We start from the raw sequence: 21,090 nt of genomic DNA on the forward strand, positions 1-21,090 counted from the left end.
GAAACGATTTTACAAGTTTTTGCTATTGTGCTACCTAGATAATGTTATACTAGATGACACTATAGTACGAAATATTAAACTGATATATATAGATCAGGAGAGCCTACAACACAAGACCCTTTAAATACTTGCTTTTAAGAAGCACTAACCCTTATTCTTGCTGGCTGCTATGATGCTCTGGCATCCCTGTCGCCGAGAACTGAAGTGGGGTTATCGTCTCTAACGCCACATAAAACGCAAGTGTTTTCATCAGAAGTACTGCAATTGGAATAGAAATACAAATGTATAAATAATCTATACTTTTATACGAAAAAGTTACTTGAAATTCAAAAGATTATTGAACAATCTCTATGTACATTTAAGAGCCAAGAAAATGTTATTATCATACAAAAATCCATTCAAAGATGATGAAATTAAATAACTAATAACTCTTAAGTAATTACCTCATGACCTGAACTTCAGTTGAATACCAATATCATTATACACAACAGGCGTTGAATTCTTCTGCAGCAACTGTAATAATTAAAAAGAGTAATAAGTTTAAAAAGAATATAAATAAATAATGAACCAAAAAATAAGGGACACCAAGAAGATAAATATGCTAAGAAACTGTATTTAGGTCTGTTTACATATATAGTTTATATGCTTAATAGCCAAGAAAATAACATTATCATACAAACATCCATTCAAAGACAATAAGATTAAATAACTATGTAAGTAACTACCTCATGACTTGAACTTCAGATCATAATACACAACAGGTGTGGAATTCTTCTGCAGCAACTGTAATACTGAAATAAGTTAAAGTTTATTATAGGACCCAACTAGTAAACAAAATTCTCAGTGACATCAGGAACATAGATATGCTAAGAAAGTGTACTGGTTACAAGTACAGGACTATTTAAAAACAAAAATAAAAAATGGACATTATTTTATGCATGAAATTTATGTCCACGATGGCGTTGCATAGTTAAATAATAAAAAAGAGAGACTTTCTTTATTGCTTTTTCCCCATATTTCCCTACATGATACTCCTGAAAGCATATCAAATATATACAAATTCACTAATTTACCATTTCAGTCACAAATAACTAATAACTTAAGTAATTACCTCATGACCTTAACTTCAGCTAAATACCAATACCATAATACACAACAGGTGTTGAATTCTTCTGCAGCAACTGTAATAATAAAATAAGTAATAAGTTTATTACAGGATCCAAAAGAATATAAATAAATAATGAACAAAAAATCATGGACATCAAGAAGATAAATATGCTAAGAATTCTATTTTCAAGTCTGTTTACAAATATATCTATTATGCTTAATAGCAAAGAAAATGTTATTATCATATAAAAATCCATTCAAAGACAATGAGATTAAATAACTATGAAAGTAGCTACCTAATTACTTGAACTTCAGATCATATTACACAACAGGTGTGGAATTCTTGTGCAGCAACTGTAATAATGAATAAGTTGTAAGTTTATTATAGGATCCAACTAGTAAACAAAATTCTCAGTGACATCAGGAACATAAATATACTAAGGAATTGAAGTTGTTTTAATTCTGGTTACAAGTACATGACTATTTAAAAAAAAAAAAAATTGATATTATATAGTTTATAAAATTTATGTCAGCGATGGCGTTCCATAGTTTTAAAAAATTCGAAAAGAGGGACATCCTATATTTCGGGTTTTTTCATTTTTTTTCTACATGCTACTTTTGTAAGCATATCAAATATATATAAAATTCAATACTTTTCCCATTTCAGTCGCAAATAATGTTTTTTAGGTGCATAAACCGCATTTTACATTGCGTCGTCTGCTAGACCGCAACAAGCATAAACTTTTCATGATTTTCATTTATTTCCGTACTGAAGACATATTTATGGATTTCCCCAAGAAATATTATCATAAACAAACTTACCACATGCAGAATGTTCGATGACTGCCAATGATTTAAATTGTTTTTTCAGTTATTGTCCGATTCCGAGACAAATTATTTACACGGTATAGCGTTATATTTCCTAACCGTGAACTTTATTGCGGAGTATGGCAGGACGTTCGAGACATAACATTGTGTACAGTACTTTGCAGATTAAATACGTCTTTTTTCAAGTAACGCCTAGGGATTTTGTTGAGGACTTTTAGTATGTTATCACACTCGTATTTATCTTCGTTTTTATAATAAATACTCTTGTGAAGGAATTTGTTTGACCTTTTCTCCCAGACAGCTTTGCCTATTGCTGACACCGCTCAAAGTAGAAAAATCCAATTGAAGGTTTAACTTTTGTCGAGCCCCGTTATTCACGTGCTGACTAAATCGTTGTAAATATATCCGACACGGTTTAAGTCAGAGCTTAAGTCTTTACTTAATAGTTGAAAAAATGGCCAAATATGATTCTTCAAATTGACGTTTTGATACTTTATGCAAATGAAATTAGATAAGTATGTTTTGATTAAACGAGATAAGATCAGGAGAAATCTAGAAATGTCAAAAAAGAAAATGTTTCATTTTCTGAAACTAGAATTTATTATGGTTTCAGTTTAATCTTTTTGCCATTCATTCTTATTGCTGAAAATATAGATCTTTAACTCTGTCCATTTTTAAACATCCTGACAAAATATTAACCTTAAACTATTTCTTCAGAAAACATGTTAAAAGGCAGTAATGTACAGATTCAAAACATTTAACATACATAAAAGCATTAAATTCCCTATTTAGCTGCATATCTGTTTTTCTTATTTTTTTTTTTTAAATTATTTCGATTTTAATATGACATTGTCTTTTATTGTAACATTTAGATCAAATATGATCTGTTTCTTCGCGCATTATTTTTGGCAAAGACGGGCATCAGGGTGCAACCACTAACCTTTCATAAGCCAGCTGGATGGTTTTCTCACATGACAGAATTCTACAGCTGTTTAGCGCAAGTGATTGGAAGTTTGTGACCTTAACCTCCCGACCAAGGTTCAAAAATGTAATTGACCATTTATACATTTACTAATAAGTCTTACTTAATACTAATGAGTCTTGCTTATTGTCGACCACTGCGTGACGCGTGATTTTCCATTTCGCTACATTACACAAACAAAATTTAAATTGAAGCAATCACCCAAACCAAATTTTTATATTTTTATGTCGGAATGTTTTAAGCTACATGTAATTTATTGATATAATTAAAGTATATGGATGTCAGTTGTGGTAGGTAGATTTTAGTCCTTTTATGCTATGAATTTCTCAAACAAAGTGGCAAAGATTATTCTCCAACTGAGACTAACATTTGATTTCAATTTTCTGAAATTGAAAATGAAATCCAATCATGTCTTCAAATAAGGTTTCATTCTCTTATAATGGAAGCAGCGAAATACATGTAAGATATACATGTACTGGAGAGGAATATTTAACAGGAACGTTTTATTAGTGCGACCACTATTCATTTTCAGGCGTACGAAAGTCTAAAGCTTCATTAATGTTATTTTCGGACATAAAGAATTATACATGCAAAACCATTTTGACAATCAAACTTAGATGTCATTAGATCTGTCTGTCTGAAAACCGAGTCAATGTCTAAATTACAGTATTTCTTTTAAGTTGAGATCCATCCACTGATGGTCATAATGAATAAAATAATATTGTCGTGTTTAGTTAAATTTATTCAACATGTATCTACGTAAATTTCAAAACAGTTTTTTCCGAACTGCAGCAATTAGAGAGAAACCAAAGCTTGAATTTGTCATCAAGTATGGAACCACTTGCCGAAAAACATTATTCTCTGCCAAATAGAAAGCAAGTAACATTTGTCTACCTAATATACACAAATAATGGGCCGGTGGTCTAGTTGTAACACGCTTGACTGTCAAAAAGAGGTCCGGGGTTCGAATCCCGGTCAAGGCACTAGAAAGTTCTGAAGTTCTCGTGGGTGTCTCCTACCTAACTACGATGCCTGAACTGGATCTTTCCAGGAGAGATAGCTTTGCTTGTATCGGTGCTATTAACAGGATATGTTAAAAAATAGACTGTCCATTCGCAATGAGCTAGGCTAAGTTTGACATACAAGCCTGTATCTAGAAAACTTTTCTTTTTATCTGTTCTGGGAGATTTATCTCACACTGTATCTTAAACATTATATTTGAATCATTTCAGTTTAGCTTTTAAAAGTTATTCTTTTTAGTCACAATTAAATAAATGTTTGCACACTTTTAACAATAGAAATGTTTAGGTTTTTTTGTTCTACAAAACAAATGGATCATTTACGCTGAATAAGAAACTATCTACCAGTTATTCTGCATCAAAGACTTTGTAATTGCTCAGAATATCAGCAATGACGTGGTGCAGGCGAAAATACATTTTGATGCTTCATTGAGACTGGCCAATATGATGCATGTATTTGCATTTAAGTTTCCGGCAACTGTTATTTTAAGTTAAAGAGAACAGCATAGCTTCGTCTATCGTTTAGATGATAGGTAATAGCCTGTATGAGCATGTATGTAACCAACAATTGTTATCAATTTAAAGTCCATCTAGAATTTCGTGTTTTAAAAAAATGAACTTCTTATGCACATTAAATTCAAACAATAAAACAGAACTCTCTAACTGATAAGGTAAATATAGGTATCTCATTTGACAACGTAAACTACAAGTATATAAACAGGGGCAGCAGACGACCGAGTACTGTAAGATTCGGTCTGTGTTAATACTGAGCTGTAATGAATCAATTATCTACTTTAAATACAATTTACATTCACTATAAACGATTACTGATCGCAAATGTTTTCATCTTAACAATAAAAGATATCTTCACTTTGGCAGCAAAACTTAAAATATCTTCTACAGCTGTGTATCAATATCATTCTGTACTTCTAAACATGTCCATTTTACTGGTATTGTGTGTCTTTTATTTAGGTTTCTTATATATTACAATCTTTTTGGATAAATTCAAAATGATAATTCCACTTGAGCGCAGATCTACGGATCGCAGTTTCGAGTTCAATTTTCGGGCGAGGTTCATGTTCTCTGTGATGATTGATGTGAGACATTATGTCTGAACTCATTCGTCCAATGGCTTTGATTCATGTAGAGAAGTTGGCCTGTTACTTGCAGGGAACATGTTAGTACTGGTATAAAATGCAAAGAAATTATTTAGAAACCGCCAGTCATTATATAACTGAAATACTATTGCAAGAAAGAAATCAAAATAATAAATTCAAACGTAGTTCTACTTAACAATATGTTGTTGTTTTTTTTTCTTGACTGTTATCTTTATTTATGGCAACAGGGCGGGCAGGACTTTAAGTATCTGTGACAAATTGCGCATATTCGTATCTATGTCCTTGTTTAACTTAACGACTTCTAATAATTGTCCATTCTACTGCAGATAAGGTCTGCAAAGACTTCGTACTGACATTGTACTAGCTCAAGACATTATGTTGGAAATAAAGAAATTGTGTGTCTTTTATGTTTGTTTCATATATTACAATACTTTGGGAAAACTTCAAAATGATAAATCCAAACGAATAATGTTACATAGCGATGAAGATATAGCGGCGGAAGTTCTGGCTTTGAAAAATCAGGTTAACGCCCAGGCCTCCAAAATAAGTAACCTGGAACTGCAGCTAATGCAAGAACAGTCTAAAGCAGGTAAGTATGCTTTCTCAAGGTTAGTTTTAGTTTCTTTATTTTATATTGACTGAATTTTTTATAGATTACCTATGACTTAGCCATAGCTGGAACTAATTGAATGTTTTAATATATGGCGGAGAAATGTATTACTTTATCAACAATACTCAGTTTTTTTGCAATAAAACTGATTTATTTACGGGAAGATACATATATTATTTCAGACGTAACTTCATCTTATATTCGTTGGGGTCGGACAGTCTGTCCCGGAAATGGTTCCACGGAGTTGTATAAAGGTAGGTGCCAGACACAATATTATTGTATTTAGTAGTATCTCTAAAATATCAGAAGCTGGTTATATCAGGTTAATTGGACGTTCAAACAAAAACAAACGAATTTTGTTTCAGTACAAGGGTACTTACCTTATATTGCCAGAAAGTGTTCATGCCATTCTTTTTTCTGCGTTGAAAAGCAGTCTTTGCTTCAAAAGGATCTTTTCACAGATTTTATTTTCACATTTAAACATCTAATTCAAAAGGTTAAAACAAACGTCCGAGAGGGCATTTATTTGCCTTTAAGTTATTACATGTTTAGCTATAAAAGGCAACATTTTTGTCCTAAAATCTTTTCTGTTATTCTATTTTGTTTGATTATTTTGCATTATTACATCATAAGCAACATTTAATAACCAAGTAAATACATAGAAGTGTGGTGTCTTTGCTTTGGAAGAAGATGATAGCTCCTAGATTAAAGCAATCGTGATATTTTCACATTGCCAGGGACATTATCACCAAAAAGCATCGCGATCTTCCATTTATTGACCTTTACGTATTATCCTAATCCGCGTGATATCATAGGCGTTCCGTAAAATGTGTGTGTGTGTTCGGGTTTAACGTCTTTTCAACATTTTTTCAGTCATATAAACGACGGTGTCTACTTGTAGCAGTGAGCACAATGCCCAACTTTATATAGTGCTGCCTCACTGGAATATCACGCCGTAGACACGTGGCATGATACCCCACCCAGTCACATTATACTGACACCGGGCTGACCAGTCCTAGCACTATCCTCTTAATGCTGAGCGCCAAGCGAGGAAGCTGCTAGTACCATTTTTTACGTCTTTGGTATGACGCGACCGGGGATCGAACCCACGACCTCCCGCACTCGAAGCGGACGCTCTACCACTAGGCTATCGAGGCGGTTCCGTAAAATGTTCTTTTGGAATTTTTAATGTACTGGAATGAACACAGAGCTACTACAAGTACGGATATTCTATCAATTTTGTGAATGTAATGACCAAATATGTAAAAACTACATGCACAGTAAATTTTACGTTAGTAGGCGAGTGTTTGAAAATTTTGAGAAGCGAGCTTAAGCGATCCTTTTTTATCTCTTTTCTTACTAACCTACTACCATAAATGCTGTTAATGTAATCTTTTATTCTGCATGATGAGTTCAGAGGCTTTTCACTCAGGTTAACTCAAATTCAAACAAGACGCAGATAAAATAAGTTTCATAATCTGAAGCGTAAAGTTGTATATTTTCTTAAAATTTAAATTTAAATAAAAATATACTGTTAGGATCACAGCACAGCTATATTTTAATACCGTTACCACGTGACAGTCAACTGTAAATACAGCACTACGTATTTAGTTTATTACATAGATTATCTAAATTTTTCCAAGTAAAAACGTTTGATGAGGATATCCTATATTAAAGTTTGTATCTAGTAGTTACGTGAAAATTTCGCATAAACCCTCTTCGTATATTAGTATCATATCAAGGAATAATAGTTTTCCAGAAAATATAAACAAAAAGCATAGTATTTATATTGTATAGGTTTTATGAGCGGGACTTTCTTGCCAAGTCATCTTCAAATCGGAAAAGGAGCGGGTGCCAACTTCCTTTGCCTTCCGGATACTCCCCTTTGGGATCACTATACCAATACCAAGAACAACGACATCTTAGTGACAGGCGTGGAGTACAATTTCAACCCACACCTAAGCTCTGCTGAACAGATTAAGTTCTTTGGAACATCTGTTGGTAGAAGTGAAGCTCCATGTGCCGCTTGCCAAATATCTCGTGGTTCAAACATCATGATTCCCGGAAGGAACGAATGCTTCGCCGGCTGGACGAAAGAATACAGTGGTTACCTTGTGGCCGGTTACCCGGGGTATGCAGATTCTTCTGAATACGTATGCTTAGACAGAAGACCGGAAGTTGTTTTTCATAGCGGAGATGCTAAAGCAGAAAACAATTTATACTTCGTAGAAAGTCATTGCGGTGGTACGCTAGCTTGTCCTCCATACGTTGATGGTCGAGAACTCTCCTGCGTTGTTTGTTCTATGTAAGGTCGTATCTGTTTACCTGCAGTAGCTTGAAATATGAATGAAATATTTTCATTTTGATTTGTGATCGTAATGAATATCAATGCATAGTTAATGGTCGTTTGTAATGTTTTGTTTCTAGGGAAAACAAATGAGTTTCCGTATACATACAAAGGACACGCCTGTTTCCCTGAGCAAATGTAGTTACTGTAGAGAGGTTACTTTTAACTAGAAATATGTCAGATCGATTACTCTTGTTCCTTTATTTCCATAGAACCATATCAATACTGATTTTACAAAATTTTGATGCGAGTTACTATACTGTAAGAAAGATGCGTATAAATTGGAAACACAAGTAATTGCCACAAACAAACTATCGGCAGTCACAAAATGAAATATTGAGCAGTGAACAAAGTGTTGATTTTTTCTTAAAATGTATCAGTAAAAAGGGATATACATGTGTTAATTTTATCTTTTTACTTTGATGAAAGGACATACATTTAACCACATCTTATTTCTAGTTTAAAAATATATCATTCATTACGTCTGGTACTTGCCTACATATGAAACACATAAAAAATGTTGTAAATTAAAAAAATAAGGACATTATTACATAATTAGAGTTTGATGGTCAGAGTTTTTGACGATTTGTTACGCGTTTTCGCGACTTTAAATATTGTCAACATCATCTTATTTTATTAACCAACCCAATGTCGTTTCAAAAAACTACATGAAAATCCCAAAGAAAGCTTACATAGACCTACGTTTAAAATAATATCAAGTCAATCTATCATTATCAGACAAGCACATTTCACCGTCATCGGCTATTGCGCAAGTTTCTATCGCAAATCCGACTGGTTCAAGAATTCAATGAAATGGTGAACTGAAATAAAAATAATAATTCAAGTGAAAACTCCACAAACGCATTTGTTAAAATGTACTTTTATTAATGTTTCTATGCAGGGTAGCGTCTGTGTTCTGTGTTTCGCATATTCTTTAGCATAATTTAGGAAATGTACGGCCTTCCCGTTTTAATTTACATAAAGAATATCATAACTGTTAAATTAACTGTGTAATAACTTGATATAATCACTTGTCCATATTCATCTGCTCTTCCTGGTACAAATCACATTTTTACGATATTTCACCAGAAAAGCTAATTTCATATAAAGTTTAATAATTTTATAATAAAACAAACAAACATTCTTACACTGTATGTTTATTGTTTAAATTCTTTTCAATGCTGATAAAATGATTTATAAAACACTTGACTGTTTCAAAAAGAGAACAATCATGAATTTGAAAATAAGAAAACGACAACGAAGCATCGTGACGCCTCAAAGTTTTATTTCATATTTTGCCAGGTACAAGTCAAAGCTATTCCCAAACAGACAAATAGTTTTGCATAGATTCGTTGTGATTGCATCATCTTCTGCATCTTCATCAAACTATCTTTATCTTATTCAACACATCATATCTTCATTTATGGTCATCATGACGATGACCTGACATCATCATGAATATCATTACGAATCAGCTTCATCACCATCGAAGTTTGTTATATAATTATTTTGATTGTAACACAGTCAGAGCAGCATCATTTTCGGCAATTATAAGTTTCATTGTCATCATCGAGCACCGGCATTATATCATCTTTATCACTAGAATCATCAACTTATTATTTATAATCTCTGCATTTCTTTCATCACGACTATATTGTCACTTGATTTATATTATTGGCGACATTCATATTTTATGTAAACCATCTCCATTCCACTTACTCCTACAAACAAATAAATGTATTTATTATATAACAGGAGAATACAATTACCAAATATAACGAAAATAACTCATTAAGACTATGGTTGGTCGTATTTGGTGGAATGTGCAATTAAAAATGTACAAAAATCTCCCCGTGACCATTCATCGAGTACTCATTTCGTCAAATTATGAAGATAAGTTGTATTAACATCAGCAATCTACCAGAGACATTGATTAAAAAGTCATTATCTTTATTTGAAATAAAAAAGCTTTTTTTTAAGGTCAAATCTATAAAAGCGAATCAGTGAATAACATACATCTTGAAAACAATTCGTCGGATTTCGTAGTCTTGGAAGTGTTGTTAAATTTCTAGTCTTTTTGTAACTAATTCCACTTAAAGTCGAATGCATGGTTAGCAGATTCCATTGCCTTCAATGAGCAGACTGCTATATTGTTGCCTTATATACTTTAAAGAATCTCCTTCTACTTTATTTTTATTGATTCTATTCATTTCTAAATGTAAAAAAGTTCAAAGTGTCATGCAGTAATTATAATGCGTTTTTTCAGGAGTTAGCCTGATGTTATGAGAAATGTATTGTTTAACCTAAAAAGGCTAAATTCTAAAACAGTCCCATAGCTTTAGGTATTTAGAAGATCCCAATGCGGTGAGTCCTTTTTCCGCAACGGGAACTGAAAAAACATTTCCATACGATTTAACAAGAAAACAGACGGTATAAAATATTAACAACACTATTTAGTTTTAGTTTATATTAAAAAAAAGAACATAAAACTGTATGTACATTGTATTATAGTAGAACATATTATCTATTAGTTACAATTACATTTTATGTAGTAATTTTTTATGCTATGCCTTATCGAATACATACTGTGTTTTTCTTGTGTTTTAATTGTTTAACAACTTCCCAAATGATCCATTTTTTTCACATATAGACAGTATTTCCAGACCTCATAATCGAAATTTATCCCCACTTGCCTCGCACTACATAATTTCAATTTGATTAAAAAAAATGGGTTCGTATAAATACTCTAAATCCAATTCTTCACAACCTGTCAATACTCGCGTTTATACTTTTAGTAAAGAAGATTTTAACGTTAGGAAATGGCTCATATTTTATTACCAGAAAATAATGAAATTTTGATCATTTGTACGCGTGTGCTGTTCACGTCATTCTCTCATATAGTCAAAGTAAATGTTTTGGCCGCTCTTCATACCTTTCTCCTTGTTACTTTTCACAGTGTAGTATGACAAGTGCAGTATTACCAGGTCTAACTAAGATACTTGCATGGGAAGTAGTATTTATGTGTATATACTTTACCTTTCACGTTACCCCAAACACTTGGACACAAGATATCGCTTGCATAATGATCAGAAGATTTTTCATCAAGAAACTGAAAATTTAGTATTTTTTGCTGTCGTTTCCAGAGCCGTTTCACTTCGTTACCCATAGGTCGGTAAAAGTCCGTAGAGAGTGCTTCATAAAGTTGTTATCCACGGTATAAGCCAAAACAACTACACATTGTATGCTACCTAGAAATTTATTCAGGAGTTCGTTTACAATTCACTTTAAAACCCCGGATCTGAAAGCATTGCAGATACACATTCCGAAAAAATAATAACATAGCAAAACACTTTAGCTCTTAACATTCAGTTTTACATTAAACTAAGCCGTTCTTTGTTCCCACACTCATTGTTTACAGGGTATGGAACCATAATTGAAATAAATTTAGAGTAACTAACTGTTTGTGAAATGTGGAGGCATGCATTTGTAATTAGAATTTTACTCTTTACGTGGTGGGAGTGGGGGTGAGTGGTGGGTATGGGGGGGCGTTGGGGGTGTGGGGGGGGGGGGCTTTCTTTTTCAGGCAGTAATAAGATATTCGGTTATGTTTTATCGCACTGCAGAATGAAAATGAGATATTTTCCGCTGTCCACATACGCAGGCCAATCATAATAATGAGATCTGGTTCAGTTCGTATTGACTGGCAACATCATACTTTTTAATCCTTTTTTATCAAACTGCCGGAAAATAAAAAGATATTTTATGCTACCCTTATAGCTGCAAACCAATAACCGTAATTATGTTTTTTTTTCTTCTGATCAACGCATCTTTAGGAGGCTTTGGAATCATCCTCTTTCATACATAAATTGTCCCTTGTGCAGCCACGAAGAAGTACCTGTAAATAATACTAAGAACAAACAGTATTCAGACGTTCTGACAACTGCTTATATACAACAAATTATTATCCTCACGAGAGATATTTGCAACCGTTATATAGTTCTGAAAGGCATTACAATATGTAAGTCTAGAACCTTTTCTGCAGAAGCAACTGCAGTCAGCAGTATAAATAAAAATAAAAATAAAAAAGATCTCACTATTATTGCATTTTAATTGCAGTCAGCCTGTAATAAATTCACACAAATAACTTACTTTTGTATTCGTATCGTGCGCTTTCGAATTCCAGATAAGATTGAAAAATGGAAAGAAACACATGCTGTAATGGCAGAAACTTTATGGAAACTACCGAAAACTATACTGTTGAATTAGGAAGTCGGATTATATGTAGATAGCTGTAATAATTACATGTTTAATAATCGGGAACAAAAAAATGATTAAGCGATTAATACTGTCCATATTTGTGTTGAGAAATATAGATAAGCAAATCGTGCATTCTCTTCATTCCATCAGATAAATAAGCAATATAACGAAACTCGTGTAAAATATTGAACTGTATAAGGAATAAATTGTCGATCTTTCTTGAGATATTCTTACTGTACTTTTTGTACTAGTATTCTACTGTACTTTTCATTTACGAAAGATATATGAAAGCAGACATATTTTTCGTTAAATTTATTGCTTCATATAGAATGTTTTTGTGTGTATATATCTTGAACTTCAACTATTGAGTACGGTAAATTAATCATGTATATATTATTCATGCAAAAAGCAAAACTGTAAGGTATGGTGATCGTAGAGTTTCATCAGCTGCACCGAATATATGGAATGCTCTTCCGGCTACCATTAGAGACGCTAAAAACTTGGATGCTTTCAAAATATCATTAAAAACACACTTTTTCTTTAAGGTCTATTGAAACTAACGGTGCACTTGTAAACAAGTTGTAATATGACTTTGCAATAAAACTATACTGTTGGTTATTATTCTTTATAATATCTAATAGTACAATATAAAATGTATAGTAACATCTGATTTAGGCTAAATATCTTTTATTTTTGATATATATTTGTTTTTTGTTGTATTGTATTCATATCATCTGGATATGGGGGGGGTTTTATGTTTTTTTTTTGAACAGCGCTTTGAACGTTTATGTTTGGATGAGAAAGAGCGCTATAAAAATCTGGTAAATAATAAAAAAAAAAAAAGTACCAGCGTTTCTCTTTGCAAGGTAGAGCAAAATATTCAGTGAACACCGTTTTATTAGTACTTATCCTGTCAAATTTCATAAAATGTTTTAAGAATAAAAACAAGACAGTATTAAAAATATGAACAACACTTATTTTAGTTACAGGCATTACAGGCATATATCAAGCAAAAAAAAAAAAAAAAAAAAAAAAAAAAAAAAAAAAAAAAAAAAAAAAAAAAAAAAAAAAGAGCATAATACCAGTAGCACATTATTTGCTAGAACTTAATGTTTTAGCTGACCCACTCATGCATTACAAAGATTTAGATTATTCTTTTATAAAGATCTCTTAATTAGTCAATTACTAGATCCATTGAATACTATCATCATACTTCATACACTTTGTTTTCGTCCTCGCTCCTCATGTATATAGAATATGTTTACGAAATATTGCTTAATAAATGCCGTCCAATTTAAATTTTACAATGATTCCGACTGAGTTGTATCGAGCCACTGCTAATTTGATTTTGAATTTGTTTGTCACTAAAAACGTTTTATCAATTCAGGTTTACATGTACGAATTTACATGCATTATAGTCTTTAGATAGTAAGTTGTCTACATGCGTTGTTGCATAGCTCTCTGTTCGCAACATAAACATATTTATAATGTACATGAATCGAGTGGATTTCAAATCGTTGAGCAACATTACCACACGCTGTTTTTATTATTTAGCATTAAAAGGTAAGAACAGATTGCCCCGGAAGCAAAAGCACAGCAAAACAATAAACACAAGTTGTTTGTGAAAGAGCACAGAATTAAGGCTTGAGTGACGGTAACGCCTTTAGATTACGCATCTCCGTAATTTTGTTCTTTCGGCGTACTGTCTCTGGGCGTTGAAAACATATTTGAGTTATTCAAGAGAGACTGTTGTTTTGCTGAATTTAAATGACTTTGGGGAGGGATCGTATGCCGTTTATAATTAAACAATGAAATATTGTGACTTAACAAGTTTTCTTGATTTGATACAAATGTTCAGATCTTAATTTTGATATCACATTCAAGTACTTTTTCATTGCATTTAAATTAATTGCAAAAGAGTAAATTCACACAAAAACTGTCAAAAACAACTGTGCAAACTTTGATGCATAGACATCAGTTAAACGTCTTTGCTTTAAAGTTTCAGCTAAGGTCTTAAATGTAAAATGTCAATCTCCATTTAAAACATTTTATGATCTCTATAATTTAGATTTAAAATTCCATTTACTATCCCCGTCTGACTTTATTATTTATTGTTTTTCAATTATTTTAGTAAATGAAATAATAGTTTGCATTGTGAAACAGTCGTACAGTCGGGAATTTCAAAATAATCTTTGTTTGACGTAGACAGTATCAAGTAATTGTATTGGTTTTTGTGTAAACGTGCATGGAACCAAACAACTGTACTATGGTGTATAGTATACAACAAAGCAGTCATAGTAATATTGTTTTGCTATTTATTCCACTGCCTTGAAATAATAAGATCATTTATGTTTTCAATCTTTACTGCACAGCCAATAATGTGATTTTATGGTGTTTCATAAAATTGCAATTACAGGAATGAAACCTTGTGGCGTCACATATTCCTGCAGACAATACTCTTCATTTTTGCTTTTTACAGATCGTAAATAAAGAGACATTATTTTGCTTTTCCATAGTACAACATGGCAAATAATAAGATATTCTGTTATGTTTTTAATCGCACTGCAGAATGAAAAATTGATATATTTTAACGCTGTTCCTAATTACTTGCAGACAATCATAAGAATAATAACTTTTTTGCAAAATTTTTTGTTCCGAGTATTGGCTGGCAAGCATTAATCATTTTTAATCTTTTCTAATCATAAACTGCAGGGACAATAAAGATATCTTTTATGCTGTTTGATGTTCCGCAAAACAGTGACGGAAAGGGTCCATATTTTTGTTTCTTGTCGCTATAAACACGTTCTTTAGAGACTTTACAGCATTTCTATGTAAACATAAACTGTCTGTGCAGCCACGAGAGGTGTCTAACAGCTTTCACCGAAATTATTACGATGAACACATTAATCAGACTTTCTGACAACTGAAATACTATATGCAGACAAATTAGTAATGATCCACATGAGAGATAATTTGCAAACTGCGTATGTCCGAAATGCATTACATGAAGGACATCTAAGAAACTTTTGGTGCAATAAGTAAGTTTGGTCCCCTGCATATAAATTCACACATTACATCTTACTTCTGTATTCTGTATTCATGAAGCAAAACGAAACGAAACTAGTGACTCAGAAGTCGAGTTTAAAATGTATATTGTTTTACAAATTGCTTAGGAGCTTTTCTAATTTTTGGTCGAGAACAAGAACAATGATTTAGATACACAGAAACTGTGGCAGATAATTTCATTTAGAAAGAACAGAAACTTAAGAGTATGAAGGAAAGCATCTGAAATTGCTACATTTTCTTAGCATTTTGTTTATCTTCGAAATGCAAGAATATATTTGAACATCAAGGTTTGCAATTTCAGAAAAAAAGTTATCCAGATGTTTAAATATCATAGTGATTTAATAATTGGCATTGGTGTTCTTATCAAAGTGTTGTCGTCTAAGGTTCTAAAGCACGTTCTGTCTTATTTTGTTGGGTTTTAACATCACAACGACACAATTATAGGTCCATATCTTGACTTTCTAAATTTCTGAATGTTGGAAGAGACCAAGTTTTGACTCTTGGTAAACGGCCTGACCATCCGCAACCACTGAAGGCTTTTCCTCACAAGACGAACACGACCCCCTGAGCTAGGCTCGAACCCAACATCGGTAAGGGGCAAGACAGTGATTCTTAAACCATCACACAACGGACTCCTCAACACATAGCCGACAGGCCAACATCCTCTGCCAGAGGACAAGCAAACCAATAGAAAATCACTTAACTAATGACAATTTTTCGTCTTTGATGTGATGAATATTCGAGTTACCGTAAAGCAATTATGCAGTGTTCAAACCAGTTTCTAGATTTTTATTTTAACCCCTGAAATTTCGAAGCATCATGTTTCAGAACAATGAAATCCAGAAAGGCTCGTATGTATGATGTATGACTACTTTAAAACTCTTGTAAGTCTCGATATAAATTGCAATAATTGGAACTTACCAATACATTCCGTATTAGCTCAGTTTTTGTTTCATATTTATTTGTGTTATTGTGGTGTTTAATAAAAAATAACCTAATTTGGAGAGTCATATCGTATATCCAATTTTGTACAATAGTGTTTGGTAAAACAGAACAAATATCAATTGAATTTCAACCTGTAAGCAGATATTATGAACCATCGTTGCATTAAAACTACAAATACAACTGTGAAAGTACATACCGACGCATTCAATGTAGCCCTCACCCAGCTTAGCTTAATAGGAAAGCGCAGATCTACGGATTGCGGGTCGTGAGAACGAATTCCCGGGTGAGGCATATATTGTTCCCGTGACAATTTGTCAAAACATTGTGTCCGAAATCATTCTTCCACCTTGCTGATTTTATGCGGGTGAGTTATTCTTACGACGGAATGAAAACAGGTTTAAGGTGGTACAATCCCAGGAAACACATGGTATGTTAACTTCCCGCCTTGACATACCTGACAAATTGTTTGTAAAAAACGGCGGATTAACAACCGAAAACAAACAGACAAACAAACACGTTGAAGTTAAGGTTATATTAATATTCCTTGCTTCTTACTCGTAACAATGAATCATAGTTTTTTTTGTTTTGTTTTTTGGTGGGGGGGGGGGGGGGAAGGGGGGGGGGGGTTGGGGGGCATGAAGGAAGGTGTTCGGGAGGGGCCGGGGGGAAGGGGGTGGTGCGGCCAAAAGTAATTGCAGGTCGTCTGCTATTCATCGTGATTATATTTTTTTCTTGTGACAAAACGAGTAAGCGTAAAAGAAGATCTTATTGGTTAAAACATAAATAATCATGCGACTTTAAACAATCCATTTTCAAATTTATAAATGACTATTAACAATTTTAAAACCATGCGTAAACATAAATTCTTCTTCCGATCCGGTTTGACAGTGCGGTTTGCTTGTTAAAGAAATTACGTAAAGTTTCGGCATAACTAAATGTCTGGTTATACTAATTGCCTAATTATGTCACTTGTACAACGCCAACCCACAATTTAGGATTGAAATCTGCTACAGTGATTGAAAGCAGAAGGGATTTATTCTCTCGCCCATGTCTGGCGCGCGTCCCTTTTTATAAACCAAAATATGAATACAGTCACCCATCACAAGGAAGTATAAACACCATAAATCATGCATAGTCTACAAAACATTTCAAAGGTAATTGCTAGTTTCAGAAAAGCAAAGTACAAAACATATTGAAAGTGCATTAATGCGTTTATGCCAACTAAGTTTAGTCTTAACGCTCCTGAAGTGCATTATGTTAGTAATTAGCTTTGTTTTACTCTTTGAATTGAAGATTATCGCATGAAATATATTTAAAATATAAAATGTTTCGGCAATCCTTATCAGAAACATGTTCCCTTAGTAATAGTCCTTTAACAATGTTGTTTTTATTTCGATCATTTAATAAAAATCTAGAAAGACAGTTTATGTGCATATTTCTATTTGAATGATATATCTTTAAATATAATACAAAACGTTCTCAAGGAATTCCTCATCTGCCCTGAACGTGTTGAAAATGAACAGGGAAAGTTAAGTTTCTTGTTTACTTTCTAAAGTCACGCAGGATACTACAGTGGAACCTCCCCTAATCCCGAACCCCTTTAATCCAAAACCTTTCTAACTGAACGATTAGTTGGGCCCCAGTATTTTTTCTTAATTCCATTCTCTATTGTAAGAATAACCCTTGTGTAATCCGAAACCCTCTCTACTCCGAAAACCGAACAATTTTTGTGGCGATTTTTATATTTGTATTAAGTGTCATAAGCACGAAAAATACCTTGATTAATGTTTAACTGGCTATGATAAAAAATTTACGAAATAACAGTTATTATGTTGAGATTTCAAGTAAGTAAGTAGAAATTTCAAGTAAAGTTGACAGTCACTAGTGGTATTATCCAAATTTTGAAGTAAATAAATAACACTTAGTCTAAATGCTTATTCTGTAGAATAAACATTCGACTGTTAACGTTTATTGTATCATAAATAAGGTCTGCGAGTTTAATATACAACCTCTTTGTGGCATATGAACCTATCTTGAGTCAATATCTTGCAGGAGAATTAATGATATCAGTAAAATCTATGTGAAATGTGGAGAGCGTTACTTGTCTCATTCTAAAAATAGAATGAAATAATTCGATTCAATCCAAAATTCATCGAATACAGGAAATTAAAAGGGAAAAAACATATCCTAGAGATCTGCGAGTTTCATCAAATATTAAAAGCTCAGTTCTAGCTTAGCTAGATGTCATACAAAAATAATGATATGTCGTCACGAATTTGCACGATTAGCCTTTAGCATCTTATTTTTCAAGATGAATTTGATTTTCAATTGAATTAAAACTGAAATATATAAGAGTTATCAGAGAGGTAAAATCTACCAACAATAATATGGATATAGTAATGAATACTTCTTATACGTGATTGATGTATGGGGCTTTATCTTTTTTATATTAAAGTACAGGTTAAAATAAGCTATATATTATATTCTTGTAATCAAAGGCACAGGTTCTAGAAGAGTAGATGGTTGAAAATCATAATCATACTTCCCACGTAAAATGCCGCGATTGTTACAAAAATGTAATAGTACATTTTAACAGAAAAGTTAAACATCCTTTAAAGATATAAGTCGATATTATGATAAATATAAACACTTTTTCATCTAATTCTATTATCAAAATAAAGAAGCTCAAATGATCAATGGACTTTACTAAAAAGTCGTAGGTACATGTAGTAAAGGAATATTTTCAGAGTGAGTCGCTCTGAAGTCACTTAAATGTTTAAAAAATAAAATTTTATTTCAGTAGAAAATCTTCTTTTACATTTCAATATTTAGGAATATTTCAAAACTATGGTTGTTAAGTGTAGTTCTGGAATATATTTATTTCCAACCAAAACTGACAGGCAAAAGACACGAAGTTAACGTCAAACGTTAAAAGTGTACGGACATGAAATAAATAAGTAATTGCGCTTATACATTTGGAAACCATTAATTGTGTTGCGTTTACGGCGTTTCTCGACAGTCTGCTTACACAACATGTCTTTATAGTTTCTAACCAGTAGGTAATGAGTCTCTCCGTAAGAAATTGATAATTCTCCCACTTAATGGAGTGCAGTAGTTAGTTGGATTCGAACTATCAGCTCCGATTTCAGGAAAACTTGTATTTAACTATTTATGGAACAGTTGAAAAGGGCTTTAACCAGATACACATAGAAATGTTGGTATTGGTAATTATATGAGTAAAAGTATAAAGGTGCACAACGCATTAGCACATGTACACATTCAAAAAAACTAATGCAATTAAAATAACACATTAGTAATAAACAGACATACAAACACATGAAATAGGAAAGCAGGGAACCACTACCTTGAAATGCCTAGTGACAAAAACACCACTGGGGAGAAAGTCTAAATAGTTCACTCTTTTAGTCCCACCGTTCCAACTTATTTATTAAAAACAGCTTTGTTGAAACCGTAAGATAAGTTAGTGTTTACTTTTCTTTTGCGAAATCCGTGCAGCAGAAGACAAACATGATAAACATTCATTTTTTCCGTAAGTTTTAGTTTTTATTTCCCATATTTCCAATTACTCATCACCACTATTGTTTCCGTCAGTTTTTGTGCTACTGTCTGGTGTTTGTTTCTGAAGCAATGCATACATATGTGCCAAAGATGATTGGACTTCCCTTTGAAATGCCGATTGGACTTCCATCATTTTGTCCAACATATTACTTGCTGCAGTGGACACACTCTCGTTGATATGAGACTGCATTTGCACACGAGTCGCTGCAGCATGTTCAGACAACCTCTTTTCTAAATTATCTAATGTCAGCTCTTGTTTGAAAGGCTTCAAATTCTGCACATTCAATTCTCGAAGTATATCGGTGATAGGGGTAACAACACCATGAAACGGGCTGACCGTATCAAGAACTCCGTTAACCATTCCTATACATATTAACTCATTAAAACAATCTTTCATGAACACTAATCCTCCAGAATCTCCCTGTTCGCAAAAGTGTCTTATATCATTTACAACTTCATACTGATTATAAAGTATGGTATCTACACTGTGAAGGGCACGTTTTGTGACAAAGGGAAGTTCCCTCACAGACATACCGTCGAACCAGACATTTCCTTTCGTAATACCCGTCGCAACCCCAAACTTCTGTACTTCACGCACACTGGGTGCTATTCGTGATTTTCCCCAAGTTGTCCCCATGTTATATCTTAATTTCTCTGAAATAAAGTCGATAGTATTAATGTGATTTTATTCACTGTAACTCCCCATATAAAAGGAGATAAATAATTTTTTCTTGATATGTAAAGAATTCCAAACCACAAGAAGGCATATATCACAAAGATTCACTGCTGTGGCTCTAAACATTATCCAATTCGTTTAAAGTCTCTAGGTCACTACAAAAGTTTGACCTACGGACTTAGAAATAGTTGCGATCATCTATTGACTACACATTATACGAAATTAAGACATTGTGGGTCCTGTAATGAGGAGTCATTCAATTGCAAACGTTTTGACTATTGAGGTCACTGTTAAGTACAATTCAGACGTCAAAACAATAACAGTGACCTCAGATAATCATTACAAAGTTTGACGGACGTAGGCAAAAGCTTCATACTGTCAGTCTAACGTCATTGTGGCAATGTTCATTGACCTAGTTACCCCTAACAAAATGGCCACCTACTGTCCATAAGCAAGCATCCTTGTAGATTATCACCCATACAACAAGTGATATCGAGTTATTTTCTGAAATCACTGTTCAGACACGAGGCCACTGTGACACTGACATTTGGTCTAT

At 33.0% G+C, this 21,090-nt stretch overlaps 2 protein-coding genes across 2 annotated transcripts in view; one reads left to right on the forward strand and one right to left on the reverse strand.

Moving 5' to 3' along the window:
• Window positions 1-5,391: 5,391 nt before the first annotated feature.
• LOC128546913 (short-chain collagen C4-like) lies at window positions 5,392-8,235 on the forward strand. Its single transcript, XM_053518316.1, has 3 exons — window positions 5,392-5,643; window positions 5,847-5,918; window positions 7,462-8,235. Exons 1-3 carry the CDS (start codon window positions 5,430-5,432, stop codon window positions 7,971-7,973), a joined length of 798 nt encoding a protein of 265 aa, XP_053374291.1. The 5' UTR covers window positions 5,392-5,429; the 3' UTR covers window positions 7,974-8,235.
• A 10,903-nt stretch (window positions 8,236-19,138) lies between these two features.
• Window positions 19,139-21,090, reverse strand: part of LOC128546637 (uncharacterized) — a 47,183-nt gene continuing 45,231 nt past the window's right edge. Inside the window, exon 3 of the mRNA XM_053517636.1 lies at window positions 19,139-20,512. Coding sequence (XP_053373611.1) covers window positions 19,863-20,512 — 650 coding nt within the window. The 3' untranslated portion in view covers window positions 19,139-19,862. The remainder of the gene's footprint in view (window positions 20,513-21,090) is intronic.

Source organism: Mercenaria mercenaria, chromosome 11, assembly GCF_021730395.1.
Source record: "Mercenaria mercenaria strain notata chromosome 11, MADL_Memer_1, whole genome shotgun sequence".
Taxonomy (NCBI): domain Eukaryota; kingdom Metazoa; phylum Mollusca; class Bivalvia; order Venerida; family Veneridae; genus Mercenaria; species Mercenaria mercenaria.

Bases quoted from the DNA above. Each gene is read 5' to 3' on its own strand.
- LOC128546913 (XM_053518316.1), top strand. From the start codon at position 5,430: ATGTTGGAAATAAAGAAATTGTGTGTCTTTTATGTTTGTTTCATATAT. The intron at 5,644-5,846 runs GTAAGTATGCTT...ATATTATTTCAG, and splicing joins GCAAGAACAGTCTAAAGCAG to ACGTAACTTCATCTTATATT. The intron at 5,919-7,461 runs GTAGGTGCCAGA...TATATTGTATAG, and splicing joins TTCCACGGAGTTGTATAAAG to GTTTTATGAGCGGGACTTTC.